The sequence below is a fragment of the Corvus cornix genome, chromosome 1 (assembly GCF_000738735.6).
Source record: "Corvus cornix cornix isolate S_Up_H32 chromosome 1, ASM73873v5, whole genome shotgun sequence".
Classification (NCBI taxonomy): Eukaryota; Metazoa; Chordata; class Aves; order Passeriformes; family Corvidae; genus Corvus; species Corvus cornix.
In genome coordinates this window covers 22616239-22632685 of record NC_046332.1, presented here as the reverse complement: position 1 = coordinate 22632685, position 16447 = coordinate 22616239, and the positions used below count along the sequence as shown (strand labels likewise).

The 16447-nt window shown below is 46.4% G+C and overlaps 1 protein-coding gene across 1 annotated transcript; it reads right to left on the bottom strand.

Annotated features, from left to right (window-relative positions):
• Positions 1–94: 94 nt before the first annotated feature.
• LOC104687051 (fatty acid amide hydrolase-like) lies at positions 95–16423 on the bottom strand. The gene is made up of 20 exons (XM_039558767.1): positions 16245–16423; positions 16106–16162; positions 14523–14560; positions 13162–13302; positions 12108–12170; positions 10816–10936; positions 10318–10410; positions 9140–9300; positions 8052–8137; positions 7753–7836; positions 6847–6909; positions 6644–6721; positions 6462–6550; positions 5722–5758; positions 4355–4503; positions 4079–4141; positions 3692–3767; positions 3234–3318; positions 2981–3068; positions 95–2456 (listed from the first exon to the last, which is right to left on the bottom strand). Exons 1-20 carry the CDS (start codon positions 16395–16397, stop codon positions 2346–2348), a joined length of 1836 nt encoding a protein of 611 aa, XP_039414701.1. The 5' UTR covers positions 16398–16423; the 3' UTR covers positions 95–2345.
• Positions 16424–16447: the final 24 nt, after the last annotated feature.

The following is a 16447-nucleotide window of genomic DNA, read 5'->3' as shown; positions in this document are numbered from 1 at the left end:
CTTTGCTCACAGAACTGCTGTTAATTAGGAACTGGGCTGCTGTAGAATTTGGATAAACTAACAGCCAGGGGGCAAAAAAGGAAACACAGGGGCCTTTCACCAGGATGAGTAAAGTTTATTTTAATGACCTCAGTACCAGGAAAGTCTTGCACTGGAAATGTGCATTGATGAGATATGTTTGGGCAAAGGGAGGAAGCAGTGTGTGAAAAGAGAGGCTGAGTTACTGCCAGTGAGTAAAAACTCAGTTCTTTCTTCTTCCCACTGTTAGGAGGATGCAGGTATTTTTAAAAAATAACTGTTTACTTTAGCCTCTCTCCTCCTAGCAACCTGAACTCCCTCACCATGCCCAGAGAATGAACTAAATATTGAAATTATAATTTTAGGGTAGTGTAGCATTTAGGAAGGGATTTGAAATAAACAGCTTTATCTCACAGGATGGTAATTGAATATTTTGGACACTCATCTCTAATTCTTTGAGTAATACCATTGACTTAGGAAATACTCAGCTATTTCCTTCAAGCAGTAATGTTCCTAGCTAAAATTTATTCTTGTGAAACACTTACCAACTCCCTGATTGCTAAGCAGTGCATTTCAGCCATTTCATTCTAATGTATGTTGGTAGTGTTAATAACTTATCATTAATAATAGAGGAAATACTTTGCTTTGAGACTGTTCTTCCTAAAGCTGAACTATACTAGACTAGTGAAAAAACAGTTGTGGTGGTATCCCACAGAGGAATTAAACATAAAAAGCAGTATCAACCATATAATTAACTGTGCCATGCTGGTGACAGTTGATGGTAGGAGTTGATGTTGTAACTCAGGTAATTAAGCAGGGACAGCAATGCAATGTTCTTGCATTCAGATGCCATCTGACAACTAAAGTGCTAACTCTGGTTAAGGAGTATCTAGGTGTGGAAAAAAAAGCCCCAAAACTGTACTGAGTTTGGGAGAAACTGCAACTTTCCGTTTCTTCTTTCCTTCCAAGCTATGTAAGAATACAGTGATCTCTGCTGTCTGTAGGACAGCTGCTCCAGCAGCCTGATCACAAGTCCAGGATGCCTGATGAGGGAGGCAACAGGAGATGCCTCTGAGCATTAACCCCCAAATGAACACAAATGCTTAGGTTTAGTTAATCCTAAAACTTTTCTTTCATGTGGCCCTAATGTTGCTGGCAGGACAAAGGTACTAGGGAATTTACAGTCTGGAGCCTTTCAATAAAACAACACCATGGCTTAACAGCCATGTCATGCTTTATGTAGTAATCCATATCTACCTTGATTACTTTAGGAAGTACTTTAAAGATAAGAGAAGATTGGCTTCTTATCTAGAGTCAGGCTCATTGCTGCATATGGCTTTGTGCAACACCTTTCTTGCATCCAGATTCAATTTTTGCAGTAGCTCAGAAGCATTTCCTACAAATTTCACCTGTTTCTAATAGCTGGCTCTGCACCCCTTGAACATTATTTCATAGCATTATCCAGTAGTTTCTTCCATTTGGACACCTTGATGATAGTAGGCTTATATATAAGCAACCAGCAGGAGAAAAGAGGCTCTCCAAGGCTTAGCTTGGGAAATGGAGATGTGCAGAAGAAAGCCAGAACACGGTACCAGGGCTTTGGGTCAGAGTCAAGGAGGGTTCATGGTCTGGCTCTTCCTCCCCTTGCATGCCAGGCTGAAGGTAGGCAGAACTCTGGGGCAGTGAGCACACCCAGATGCTGTGCAGCCCTTGGGCTGACCTTGCACTGTTGGCAGCACGAAGGAGAGAGGCACAGCAACATTTCCATAGCTACAGGCTTCTTGGTTTGCACCCAGTGACTGAGTACAGGGCCAAAACAAACGCTGCCTAACTGCAGGTGTGTTAAGATCCTCCTCCTCCTCCTGAGGGAGCTAGGCATTATTTGCTGCCTTTCACCTTCTGAAACAGTACCCGGAGGAGGAGGAGTTCCATGAGAAGGTTAAAGGTCTAGAGGTTGTACCTTGCCATGTACAGTTCTGTGAACTGCCTGCATGCAGTCCTGTAGATGCAACTGTCTTCCACCCATACACAGGACCCCCTACATGGGAAGAAATCGTAGAAGATAGTTGCAGTTCCCCCTGTTGGCAAAAACCCAACTAGCTAGTGCAGTTAGTCTCCCTAGTACAAACTGGACCATCCACCAAGCAGGGAGAAGAAATTATGTCTGCTCAGCCTCAGTGCCTGATTAGATCTGTGGTTTGTCCCCATTCCTCAAACGGGCCTGCTACTAAGCCTTATTCAGATGAACACTGAAAACAAGTTCACTCTAATACTTGGTCAGGTCAGACTAGGAAAAAACAGACTTATTCCCCATCTTGGTTGCTCCATCATGCGAGGATGTCATAATAAATGGATGGCTTTTTGGTCTGCTCACGGAACTGCTCTAGCTTTAGGCCGACCCTCAGAAGAACAGCTTCATCCCACCATTTTGCCATGACCTGGGAGAAGATGAGAGGCAGAAGGAGAAGAGTGAATAAAAAAAACTAGCAGCATCACACATATAGATGCTCTTTAAGCCTTGGAAACAATTCCCTCCCTTGCCCCCCCCCCCCAACAGACATGTCTTCCCCTTTTACCCCAGTAAGTATAGCATCACTATTTGGGATAAAGGCAGCTGTGTGACTTTCAGTTGCAAGACATAGATCTTTCCTTTAAATGAGACCTGTTTCAAGAGTAAAGGATTTAAAGAAGTTACAGAAATGAGAAATAAGAGAGGAAAGAGTAGTGACCAATAGTGGGTATTGATGCAAGTAGACAGGGAGACAGAGAAATCTTTCTCAAAAATACCCAAAGAGATCCTCTTCCATTCAGGAGTGAGGCAAATCACCCCCAAATTAAAGCTTTTATTTCCAGAACCTGCCAGCTCCTCAAGTGAGCTGTGTGGAAGAGCAAGGACCTGGTTGTGGTGCTTCAGGACAAAGCCAGCCAGGGATTTTGTGCCCCAGCATTCACAAAGACTCACCTGGAGGCTAATCGGAAGCCCAGCAATAGAATATCCAATGGGGACCACAAGGCCTGGAATCCCAGTGAAGTTACCAAGCTGCATGAACCTAGGGGGAAAAAGGTGTCATCAGTATTCCTGGTGCCAGCAGCAAATTCATCCCTTTTTGGTAAAGGCAACTATGATTAATCTCTCCCACCTTACCGTCTGAGGTTCGTCTTCTCCAGCTGTTCCCAAACTTTTGTTTCTGTAGTGCAAGTAGCACTTTCCTTACCTCATGGACCGGACTGTGAAGGATATATCGCTGCTCCCAGTCAAGAGGTCAGATTCATAAATTCTTGGGGCAGTGCAAGGAACAGCTGTGGAGGAATCACAAAATGACTGAACTTGAAAGGGACCTCAGAAGTCGTCTAACCTTCTGGCTCAGGAATGGTCAGCTAGTGCAGGGTGCCCATGACCATGTCCAAATAGCTTTTGAATATTGCCAGGGATGAAGATTCCACAGGCTCTTTGGGCAACCTGATGCAGTGCCATGGATACAACCAATAAATCTAGAAATACACAGCAGTCTTTCTAAACAGGCTGCATTATCTTCTAAAGGTGCAAGGCACAGCAAAGCGTTTGCACACAAGTCATACTTAAAATTGAGGAGGGAAAGCTAATGAAGTGACTGTTCCTAAAAGGCACCACACAGCTGCTGAGGACTCGCTCTTTAGCCAAGAGTGCCAATACCTGGTGTAAGGATACAGTTCACAGTGCTGAAGATCTCTTGCAAAAATCTCATGCTCCGAGTTCTCTGTCGATTTGCCTGCAAGCAGAGAGAATACTGTCTGATGGGCCCTTTTGGCACACAAAATTCATGTCTGATGCTGGCAAACTCTGCCCATCAGCGTCTCTGCCTTTGCAAAAGACACCATTCCCACAATCTGGAATCAGGATACAGGACAGGTGGCACATCTTCTGTGGTGCCCCACCATCCAGCATGCTTTCGTGGCAGAGGGCAGCTAGAGCTGGGTGACATCTTCCCATGGGTATGGGGAAGCTAAGAGAAGCCCCTATCCCACCTTTACAGTTCCACTAGGTGCCTCCCTTCAGCCCTCACCCCAGTATGTTCCTTACCTTGATATAATCCAGAGCTGTGAACTGGGAAGCCAAGGCCAGGCTAGCCCGAGTTTCCAAATTCTGAAATAAAAAACACTGATCAAGGCTCTGCTTGCAGGAAACTGAACTGTGACAGTCCAGGAGCTCTTTTCCAGGTCTACTCTTCTGTATCAGTAATCATCCAACAGGTAGTTTGTCACAGAAGAAGGAGGAGGACCTCAGGTTTCTCACTGACATGACATTTGTTCTGTATCAGCCAGGACAACTACTGACACTACTCCTGCTGCTACTTACCATTTCATGGAAATGTTTATTGAAGTCAGGTTGCAGGAAGTCCCTCATCTCACTGAGAATGCAGATCACATGTGCCACTCGCGCCTCCTCCATCTCTGGAAGAGAGACTTCAACCACACTGGCTCCCAAACTCTGCAGGTGCTTCACCGCTGTGTACAGGACAGGTAAAGCACAGACAGCATCCCTGAGTTCACCAGACTTCACAGAAGGGCTGCAAATCCCCAACCCCTGCAGAGTGAGAGACCCTGTAGGCCATTGCAGGGCAAGCGTCTTCAGTGCACCACGTGGCATGCACGGCTGCAGCTGCTTTTCCTAGGGAGATGCTTTTAACCTAACTACATCTCAGTATTCCAACAGGGCAGGGGCTTGCAGACAGGTTCCTAACTTACCTGCTGTACTTCAGGCAAATTCACCTCATCTCTCTAGCTTCCCAGTTAAGCCAAAGAGTAAAAGGACTGACAATGTTTCCCTGAGCACTTCACATCACCAGTGTTCTGTCAGCATGAAGTGATTATTTAGCATCATGATATTCCCATACAAAGCCTCTTCTGAACCATAATGATAGAGGAACCAGGGGATACCCAAGAGACCAGGTAAACAAGACAGGGCCACTAAATCTTGATGCACTTTAACAAGGCTGAACACCAAGACTTTGGGAAAGGTGACTCTTTTGAAGTCTGAAAAGAATCCTCTTCTTTCTGTGACCCCAACTTCTTCGTAAATACCCAAGCTTGCCTATGGTCCACCTCTTCTAAGAAAATGCTGTAAATGTATAAGTGTATAAAGAGGGTGAAGAAAATCCAGGCAAAGCCTGAATACTGTGAACTATCCCAGCTGCAATGCAACTACTATACCAGGCATTGTAGAGGCATACTCCCCCACCCCCAAGTACTCACCAGGGTCAATTCTGCGTAGTCTAAACTCTGACAAAGGCACCCTAAAGGCACCACTCGGCTGATTTCAAGGAAATACCAGAGAACTCGATACATCACAAAGACCTAGCACTGTATTACTACTGAGCATTATGTTGTGAAATAAGGCCCTGCCTTAAAAGTCTTCTACCATTAAAGCTTGCAGAGTAAGTATTACCAAGCACAGATCTGTCTTTATACACACAGAAGCTGAGCACACTGGACTGCATTCTTCCATTGTAATCTGACAAGCCTGCAACTGCTGAGCTTTTTAACCCTCAGCAGTCAGGGGGGCTTCCCCAATACAAAGCTCCTGCTGTTTATCCAGCCAGACCCCTTTAAGCAACTGCCTGTAAGGGCTTCAGGCAGGACCTATTTAATGCATACATAAGAGGAGCACCAAGTGACACCATAACATCAGACACAATAAAAGACTTACAGACTTTTTGTCTTTACCTTTCTCACAGGCAGACAGAACTTCAGCATCACATGCCTAAAGAAGAAAGAACCAAGCAGACTTTAGTAACTGCTCTCCTCCTCTTGGTGAGCACACTCACCAGGACTTCAGTCCTCATGGTGCTCTCCTTGTTCCTGTCCCTAACAGCAGTGAAACAGTCCTGCAGGACTGCCTTAGGTCACATGCTGCAAGAAAACAGCTTGCAGGTCACACCCCTAATGAAAAGGAAAGGTCACCTTCTCCAGAGGAGAGAATATTCCTCCTCTGCACTGTGGCAGAGCCAATAAGAGTCTTTTTTTTAGCTCCAGGAAGAAATCCTGAGCACATTTGTGGGGCTGCATTACAATTCTCAAGCAGTACTAGCCTGCAAGCCCCACTTCTACACTGGAATAATGAAATAACACTCGGCAGCTACAGCACTGTCACCAAGTGGATACATTCCTTTTCCTCATTTGATTTTAAACTAACTGCCTTTTGTAATCAGTTCAGAAGCATTGTTTCCAATAGAATCAGCAGTAGTCATTACCTTTCCTAATGCCTTCAACAGACTCTTACTCAAAAGGCTGCCTTAAAAAATAAACCTCCTTGTTGATGTTTTCACACAGGCTGTATTATCTTCCAACTATAAGACTAAATATAAGAAGCTCTAATGATGACAGGCAAGACAACAATGAATGCACTGGGCTCCTTTAAAATCTTATTTTGCAAAGCAGCAGAAAAATAGAGATAAACCAGGTACCTTAAAAAATGTCCAGTCCACTCCCAGTTTTAAGCCTTTCAGGTCAGGAGCACACATATCAGATAGGGTTGCTTTGGGCTGTTTGAGTCCTGCAGGAAACAAAGAAGAGTTCCTGCTTTTATTCTAGGATGCCTCTAGGAAGGCAGAGCATCTGGGCTCAGGGAGGGAGAGGGCTCACCTACCATATGGATAGAGCAGATCTGGCTCAGCAAGGATACTGTAAACAATGGCTGCATCTGCCACTGACGTACAGATAGGGCCTGTAAAAGAGACCAGTTATAAAAAGTGGTAAGAGGTAAATAGTACCTTCCCCCCCCACATCTTTTCTAGGCACAGGTTGCCTCCCCTGTGAGACATCCCTGAAGTGGAGCACAAGTCCTCTTACCTACGCTGACTGTGGAGTAGGAGAGTGGCAAGCTGCCATGACAACTGATGCGCCCAAATGTACCTGGAGAACAAGAACTGGGACTTAGCTGGGTATCAGCAGCTGCTGGGAAGAGCCATCTACATGCTCTGGTGCACCCACGGTAAACAACAAACCCCTGCCAGTCACTTTGATGTCTGCTGTTTCAGAGCCCAGTCTCTCATCCTTCAGTACTCTGTTCTGCTGACCACTGTCTGTCTCATCAGTGAAACACATGCATTCAATGAATAGTGCAATTGGTTTCACCCCTAAGAAATTATTTAGTTGAAGGGAAATATGTGCAGGGACATTTTGGAATATTTGTATTTAAATATGCAAAAGCAGCATTTATGGTGTGGAGGATGGAGAGGCAGGAGCAGAGTATCAACCGCAGGAGACAGCACCCCATGGGAGGTCTCACCCACTTCACCAGTGAGACTTCATGCCTAACACCAGCTGTCTTCTGCAAGTACTCATATCACCTTTCTGGCCAGTTACATTTTGTCATCATCACTATCTTCCTCAGATGAAACAAGATTTGTCAAGTTGACCACATGTGAAGGATGGAAAGAGAGTAATGGCTGAGTATCTGGTCTCAGATGAAAGGTAGAAGGAAAAGGGTAGAAAGGAAAAGCAGCACGCATATTTTGTTTAGCATTTAATGTAAGTTAAGTTAGGTTTTTTGAACATCTGTTCAACAGACAGTAGAGAATACTTCCATGCTGCCAGTCTAACCCACATGACTCTCAGGGTATTATATTTCAGAGTTTCTCTGGTCAAATTTTACTTCACAGGAATTAATAAACAAGTGCCTGACTTGTTTGTGGCATTCTATCTGAAACAGCAAACAAGATGAACACACACTCCTCCAAGATTAAAGGGCTCTACCTTTCAGCCCCACCACACCACAGAACGAAGCAGGAATCCTCACAGAGCCTCCTCCATCTGTGCCAATAGCCACGGGGCAGAGACCTAAAAAAACCCACACGTTGGCCTGTGATCAGAGACACATCATGTTGCCCTGTCCATTCTACCAGCAGCTACATCCAAGGCAGCACACAGAGCTCTCTGTTTTGCTAGAAGTTCTCTCCAGCTTCTAAACCCAACCCCTCCCCCAAAAAACCTAAATGCCTGAGGTACTCTGGCTCAGGACCTTCCTCCCACCAACTCCATTTAGGACCACCTACCTGCTGCTACAGCTGCTGCTGACCCACTGGAGCTCCCACCTGTGAAGTGGTTAGGATTGTAGGGATTCCTGGGGATCTTGTGGTACCTGAAGCAAACAAAGATTGTTGAATCTTTTCTTAGGAAGGACTCTGTGCACTACAGGCCAGGAAAAGATCCAGAAACACAGCTCAGGGATTCTGATCTCTTGGTAAGGAGATGCCATTTAACATCAGAAGTGCCATGTCCCTAGAAAACAGGATGCAAATAAGACTTCTGCCTCAGAGTCCAATCTCCTGTGAGTGTAAGCAGCCTATCCAAAAGAGACAGGCCCAAAGCAAGGGAAAAGATGCCACTTCAGCTCTTCTGTTTGCAATGGCACCATGCCTGCCACAGTGCATTATGCAATTCCGAAAGGTGGAGCAGTTGGTGGCCAGCAACCCTTACAGACAAGCAAGTCAGCTCTGCCCTTTATCCCCAGCCTCCAGGCTGACCACAACGCCAGCCAGCAGAGCCCTGCCAAACCGCTGGGTGTCCATCCCACCTCCCACGGTGAGGAAATGCTGGCACACTGTTGCACCGAGGGGGAGCCCTAGTTCCACCCAGCTGCACATGCACCAAGCGTGGTTCTCTCTACACAAGGCTCATCAAGGCCGTGAGCACCACTGCTCTGGAACTGGGCAGTGAACCTGTTTTAGCTAGGAAGTAAAACCACGATGTTCTCCTGAGATGGTTGTACTTTTTCTCACTGTTCTAGGCCTTCAACCATCATTGAGGTTGAACATTACATGGCTATTTATTTGATTTCTGTCACAGCTTTTGTCTACCACTCATCCTATAAACATTCACACCTCCAGGCCTATAAGGCCTGACAAACCAAGTTCCTTACTCAGCAGACAACACTCAGAGCCTCTCCTCCCTTTGGTTTCAGGAGCCTTCAGGCTTCCACAGCTACTCTAACCCTCAAATCTACAGTGCTGGGTTTCCATACCCCCAGGGCTCTGTCATGCTTCCATTTTTCTCACATGCTTGCCCTTATTTTTGTACCCTTTCCTGTGAGTTCTGGACAGTATTTCTAGGTGGGGGTAAGAGAGAGGAAAGTGGTTTTTACCTATTCGGGTTGCATCCAGTTGTTCCAGTCCCTAGCTCATGCATGTTTGAGACCCCAATAATGATAGCCCCAGCCTCTCGTAGCTTCTTGGCCACAGTAGCATCTTCTGTTTCTGGCTGTGTCCCAAGATACACTGTTCCTACTCGGTGATGGTAAGGTACCTTGGCAAGAAGACACCTAATTATTCATTCTAAAACCCTGGCAAGGTGCACATGCACACTTCAACATCACAACAGATCCCAGACATTAGGACCCATGGAAGTAAGGGCTAGGGAACATCACTCTTCAATTTGTTCTGTGTTAGTCTCTGTTAGGAGGGATACTTAACCTTTCAATATTTGGTCCTTCTCCCATGCAGAGAAGTCCTTTTCACACCATCATACAGAAGAGCAGAAACATGTAGATGGTCAAAGCCTGCCTCCCTGCAGCAATGCAACTGCCGTGCCCAGAGGCTGCAGAACAATCACCTTGGCCCCACAACACACAGCTCTGTGCTCCATCTTTCTGTGGACAGAGCTACAACATTTCAGATCTGCATGCTTTGAAGCCGGGCACCAAGATAAGTCGAATGCCAAAATACCAGATGGACTTATTTTAGGGTATGCTAAGTACTCTTTAGTTCGAGGCGGCAATAGAAGAATCTGTACATAAACAGGACTCCCACCACAGGGGTAGATCTCTGCAGAGCCTACAACAGCCTGATGGCACTGCCAGGAGTATTTACTGCTAGCTGTTGTTAGGCCACAGGTAAAAATCTTTGTCAGTAGGGATTTTCAAAGTAACTTGCGTATTTCTGATACATGTACTTCAAGGTAAGGAGACATGGATGCTTTGCCAGTGGAGCAGAGTCAGTGCCTGAGAAATACACACAGTTACACCCACTATACAGATCTTGTTATACATTCTCATTTCATCTCATACGAGACTGTTTCCCACACCCACCCTCTACTCCTCGTGGATTAAAGAGATCCGTACAAGATATGGAACACGTCTGCTGTGTGCAAGCTCTGTCTTCACCTTGCAAAACTTGTTAATCCTACTCACTGCAAACCCACGTACAACCCCTTATTACATATTCCCAGGCTTTTGCGGAGGAGTCGGTCTGAAAACCTTGTCACAGTGAGCTGCCCAGGTTAACCACCTGCAGCAGGAACTGGCAGCTAGACAAGGAAACTCACCACTTTGAATTCTTCTTTCAGACACACTGGGATGCCATCCAGACAAGACAGGGTACATTTATTCCTGTAACGAGTAGTGGAGGCCTCAGCCATCTGCACAGAGGGAAAAAAAAAGCATAAAGCATATGTTATATATATTTAGCTGAGCTGAAGGTCATCACCAGTATTGGAATGGATATCAAAAATGGCTTTCTTGGCCAGTCTATCAAAGTTTCCTTCTTCTTCCACCATATGCTGGTGAGAAACTACAACTTGGAACCATCTATGCTAATGGATGCCACATAAGCACAGAAGTCCCATTATAAACAGTCATCCAGCAGGAAACAGATTGCTTTAATGCTACCTCTCTTTGCAGGAAGGAAAGCAAACTTGTTTGTAGACCTCTAAACACAGAGGAAGGAAAAATGTACTTATTTTTCTGTGCATATTGCCCCTTCTAATGGATGCTACTGCCCTTGGGGTGGCAGAGGCCCCTTTCCTACCAGAGGCAGACATTACCAGCATTATTTGCTCCCGGTCCCATTGCACTACGGCTCTGAGTGGGGGTGTGGATTTGTCGCAGTCCTCCAACATGGCAATGATGTTCTTGGCTACTTGGGATGGTGTCAGCTTCCCACTCCTACAGGACAGGAAAAGTTGGGCATTTGTTACAAGACCTTCCCTCACCACATCCACACACAAGGTTTGTCTCCCATGCAGCAAGATGGCAGCTGCCACAGCTTTAAGCAAGAATTAGGTAAGAATCTCTGTGTGGTGATGATCGGAACACAGCTGACACCATCAAAACAGGAAATTCTTTTCCTTAAGGGGAAAATTTGCCTACACGGAATGGTCCTTAGAGTAGGGGCAAAAGCTAGGAGAGTTACCCAGGTATTCCTGAACCACCAGACAGATAAACAGGGACAAACAGCTGACAGCTTTACTGAGCTTTCCAAGCTCCTGAAAGCTTGGAAGCTATGAAACTCACAGTATCATGAGCTAAGACCAAGAGGCCAGACCACTTTATGCAGGCCTCCCATTACAGAGAAGGGGCTCCCAGCAGTACTGTCATAACTCACCTTTAATAAACCTTCCCTCCCTCCTGGCAAAGGCTGTGTTACACCACAAACACACCATCTCTGGCTGACACAAAAGCCTTGAGGCCACGATGTGCCTGTAACACCAGACTGCAGTGTCAGCCCTTGGCTCCAAGGCCACAGCCTGCAGGCAGAGGTGGCCCTTGAGGAACAAGTTCCAGGAGTGCAAGAATATTTATCCGAGGGCTCCACACCTGGCACAGGTCCCAGAGGCAACTAGGATTACCTGGCAGCCAACAGCTCATGGAACCCCAGAGCCAGGGATGTGTTTTCAGCTCTTTCCAAGCTGGACACATTTACTGGGTGAAAGCAGGTGTCATGCTCAGAGAAGCACAAGGAGCTGGGGAACCAAGGGATTTGTCAGAGACCCACAGTAGGCACAACTTGCATAACCCAGATCAACCTTCATCTATTTCTCGCTCATGTGTTTGAGCAAACAAGATATGTAGAAATCTTTCTCAGAGAAGACTGACAATAAGCCAAAGAAAATGGCATTTAAATATTCTTTCAGGACTTGTAAAGTTGTGCCAGCTCTCCCAGCTGACTTTCCTTTGTTATTCTACTAAAGGGAAAGAACAGTAGGAAGTGATGATAAACAGTGGCACCTCAAGGACAATGCTAACAAAGAAATGCCTGAGAGCCTGTGAACAGAAGCAGCCCACAGCAGGGGAACATGCGGGACAGAGGTTGTTTCCAGACCATAGTTTCACCTACTGGTAGCATTCCAGATAGTCTTTGATCCCTTTGAAGCTAAATCCATTGCTAGCAGAATTAGACCTGAAAAAAAAAAAAAAAAAAAAAAGGATTAAAGGGGGCAACTGTGAGCGACCAAAGGCGGCTTTGTTTAGACCTGTAGATTTCAGCATCACTGTCCAATGCAGGTTTGGGCATCACTCACTCACAGGAAACCATGGGGATTGCCAGCCCCTGCATTGCATCTCACACTCTGTCAGACTCCTTCCACACAAGCCAGGCAACAGGTACACTACGGATGCCACAGAAATAAGGGATCAGTTTTGCCAGTATGTTCTAGTTTCTTCATATTCCTACTGAAATACAGCAGTCATTAAACTGTTCAAAACGTATTCCAGATTTACATTCACTACTCACCACTGCAACATTATAGCCTAGCTGGAATATACTTGAGAACCTACTCCCAGGACCTCTGTCAAAACTTCGATCCAGAGACAGCCAGCAGCACATCTGGTGCGTGGTGCAGGAATGGGAAAAGGCACCGTGCAGCACACACAAGGATCACATCAGCAAACTCCTTCAACGCCAAGTCAATGGCTCTAGCACATAAGCAATGGACCATTTCTCATCACTAACAAAGCCAATTTCTTGCACATCATTTTCTTTAAAACCTGTGCTCCTCCTCTCCTCCAAGTAAACCTGGTGTTCTCTCCAAGATTCCCTGCAGACAAGAAACAGCACTCCTGCAAACTTACTTAGAGGGATCTATGCACTGACCAGCCAAACACTAAAAGTATCTGCTTTAATAGTGCAACTAGAGCCCTGGAAAGGGCAGAATTTGGTCTCTCCCCAATAGGCAGATTCCCTTAAGCTTTTCCTTTTCATGTTGCTCATAATTACTGGTGATTTATGAGTTACAAAAGGCAGGATGACTGACAGCACTATTCCTTTTGTGAAGTGGCTGGGCATGGAAACAAGAATTCAATCTAAATTGCTGACAATGACAGTTCCCCACGAATGTAACAGCACCAGCATGTGTGTTCTTCCACTTCTCTCTTACACATCACATACTGACCTTGCATCTGTCAGCTGCTTGATAACATCTGAAGTGCTTTTAGCCTCAGACTTGTCTTCTGTAACCCCCGCAGCAACCTCCGGGATGAATGTGGGATCTTCATGAATGTCAAGGGAACGCATAAGCGAGAAGTTGTTCATCCTGAATGAGAGAGAGTCACTGCTGGAGTTTTCAACCTCGACCATGACTAATTTTTCAGACTGTTCAGAAGGAACCTTACCCAAGAACATTTTGTCTTAGCAGCCTGCTTTCACAGCAGGGAGTTGCAACAGTTACAAGCAACTAATCTCCCCCACATATTCTGCTTGCTTAACAAAGCCTCCTACCTCTTGACATAAGGCCAGCCTCTGTAAACCCTAGCTGGGAAAAAAAATGGTGAAAGTTTTTGATTCACTTTAATTAGACCTCTCATACACAGACCAAACAAGACAGGAACATGGAGGAAAATAAAAGGAGAATGTAGTATAAGCCATACACATTCAACCACTAATCCTGTTAAAACAAGCACCTCTTTAGACTTTTCCGTGACCTGTATTTGTTTGCAATCAAATACAACAGGGATTGCAGCATAAATCCATAGCCTGGACCACATAAAGCATGGAAATCAAAACCTTGTCACAGATATCCAGGAATGATCTGCAGTGTAACAGCAGTGGCACTTGCCTGGGTTTGACTTGCTCAAAAAGCCCACCCCCCCAGTAAAACTCAGGAGTGACACAGTTCTCAGTGTCCTGGGATCTGCGCAGATGACCCTTCGAATGATGGGCAAACTATGTGAAAAAAGCATGATCCTGGGGTTCCTGAATCTCTTACCCAAGTGTCTCTTAGTGCAATATATACCTGAAATCAGTTTCTGAACAAAAACACATGTGAGAGAAAGAGGAAACGCTGACCTAAAATAGTGAACATCACTAAAAAGAACTTATCAAAACCTCTGAACTTTATGTTTGGCCTCACTTCCCCACTACTACTATTCTTTTAACCCTATTAGTGATAAGCACAGCATATTTGCACATCCATCAGCTTTGAAAAAAAGTTTGTCCTTTAACAAAAGAGCAAAGGCAAAGAAACATAAACAAAAGGCAAAAAGAAAAGCTGGCAAACACAGTTTCTATGCACCTGCATGAGTGTGAAAAAAGGTTAATTTCTTCTCATAGAGACCCACTCAAATGACAGTAGTTAAAAAAATAGTCCAGAAAACAGCTATGAAATAATCTTACTCACTCTCCAATCAAATTAAGCAGCTTTCCTCTTAAAATATAATTTCAGATAACCTATAAGCAGTGTGCAATGCAAGTGCCTTAAACATAAAAAAAAGATATAATAGAAACTCGCAGTGGGAGAAAACTCCCCACTCTTACCTCATTAAGAATGGCAGTAAGCAGATCTGTCCAAAAGCCTAGGAAAAAAGCAAGCAAAAATGTTGGTTTTCAGCAACTTTGACCTGACTTCTTCACTAGACAAGGAATGCTGAATATGCTCATGATTGCTGCAGGCTCAGAGCACCCTAGAGAGCATGCAACGCTATGCTGTAAAGAAACAGCACAAACACTTGTATTTTGTGCCACAAAAATGGCCTGAAATGCTTTTCCCCCACCTCTCATATTTATGTAATTACAAAAAGACTATTATTCTGATTCTTCTGCCTTTGTCTTTCCCTGACTCACACAGAAAGCCTGCATCTGCAGCTGCAACACTGTTAAGAAGCATCTATATAGCTCCCATCCATTATTTTCTTTGTGTTCCACGGATTATGCAAACATTGGATAAGGTAGGAGCTTATTATTTTATTTATCGCACTATTAGGACCTTTCCTGTCTCTTAACCAGCTCCTGCAGTAAAATGAGTCAACTTGGAAAAGCGTGAGAAGTTTAGAGACTCTGTGGTAGCAGACAGCTGAAAATACTCTTTCAATACCTTGACTCCCAGTGTAGCAGCACCAGCAATTCCAAAGAGACCAGCCTTGTTCTAGCCTGTCTTAAAATCTCAACAATGGACTCAGAAACATGTTGTGGTATGTACAAATACAGTACAAGTCTGAGGCAAGGCTCACACTGCTAGTCTCACAAAGCGGTATGTTATCTCACACATTGCATAAGAATTACAGCACCTCTTTGAAAACACACAGCTCCTAATCTACATCTAATCTAACACAACACAGTCCTGTAGGAGATTGAGAATCTCACATCCCCCTTCCAAGGGGGATGTCAGAAAAGGAAACAAGCCCTTTGCCATGCACCAGAAGCAGCCACAAAGCGAAGGATAACAAGGTATTCTGGTTGTTACATCTTGACAGAAAGCCGCTCCCAAGGTATTCTCACAAATAAACACAGCCCATCAAGCTTTCACTCCAGGCCCAGGCGAACACCAAGCTTTGTAAACAGGTGACACGGCTGAAAAGAAACTTTCGTGCCTACCTTGCTCAAAAGGAAGGCCAAGCAGCAGCAGCAACCAAACCCAGCTGCTTTCAGCAGAAGCTGGTGCGGGGTGAGCAGTGCCCAGGGCATACACACTTTCCTCCCCCCTGCACCCTGACACCGAGCGGTCCCACTGCCACAGCGGGATCAGCCCTCAGGCTCCCGAACACGCCAGAGCCCACCCGAGGGGAGCACAGGGGGCACAGCTGCCTTCAGCACCCTGCTGGAACCCCCCTCAGAGCGCTGAGGGACCCAAGCCTCCTGACGTCCAAGGAGAGCTGGTGGCAGCTGTATTTCGAGTTTGGTATCATCTTTGCTCCCCACACCCAAAGACGCACAGGATACCCTCAGCCAGAGGCCGGCGCTCTCAGCGCCCGCGGCATCACACCTGTGGTACCGGGTGAACCCGAGAGCACGAAGAGAGCCACAACCTCCCCGCCGAGCCCCGCTCGCTCCGAACCCCTCACCCGGTTTTCCCCGAGCAACCCCGGGTTTCACTGCCCTGTCCTCCGCCGGCCCGCACTCACCGTGTTGGCCACATGGACGAAGAGGCGCAGCCCGGCGCCGCACAGCCGCGGAGCCCACTGCGGAGAGAAGGCGAGAAGAGAGGTGAGCGCCGGCCCCGCCGCCCCGCGCCCGCCGCCCCCCGCCTGACCCGGCTCTCACGGTGTCCCGGGGCGGGCCCGGCGGCCCGGCCTGGCGCGGCCCGCGGCGGTGCAGCACGGCCGCCGTGCTGCCCGTGTGCCGCCGCCCGCAGCACAGGTAGGCGGCGGCGGCCGCGGGCAGCAGCGCCAGGAGCAGCAGCAGCAGCGGCGCCATCGCGGTGCTCCCTCCCAGCGAGCCCGCCCGCTGCCGGGGCGGTGCTGGGG

Excerpts from the sequence above, each read along its gene's own strand:
- LOC104687051 (XM_039558767.1), bottom strand. The coding sequence starts at position 16,397 with ATGGCGCCGCTGCTGCTGCTGCTCCTGGCGCTGCTGCCCGCGGCCGCC. Across the intron at positions 6,910-7,752 it reads TGGTGTGGTGGGGCTGAAAG|GTACATTTGGGCGCATCAGT; the intron begins GTAGAGCCCTTT and ends CTTGTTCTCCAG. Across the intron at positions 4,142-4,354 it reads ATAAACATTTCCATGAAATG|AATTTGGAAACTCGGGCTAG; the intron begins GTAAGTAGCAGC and ends TTTTTATTTCAG.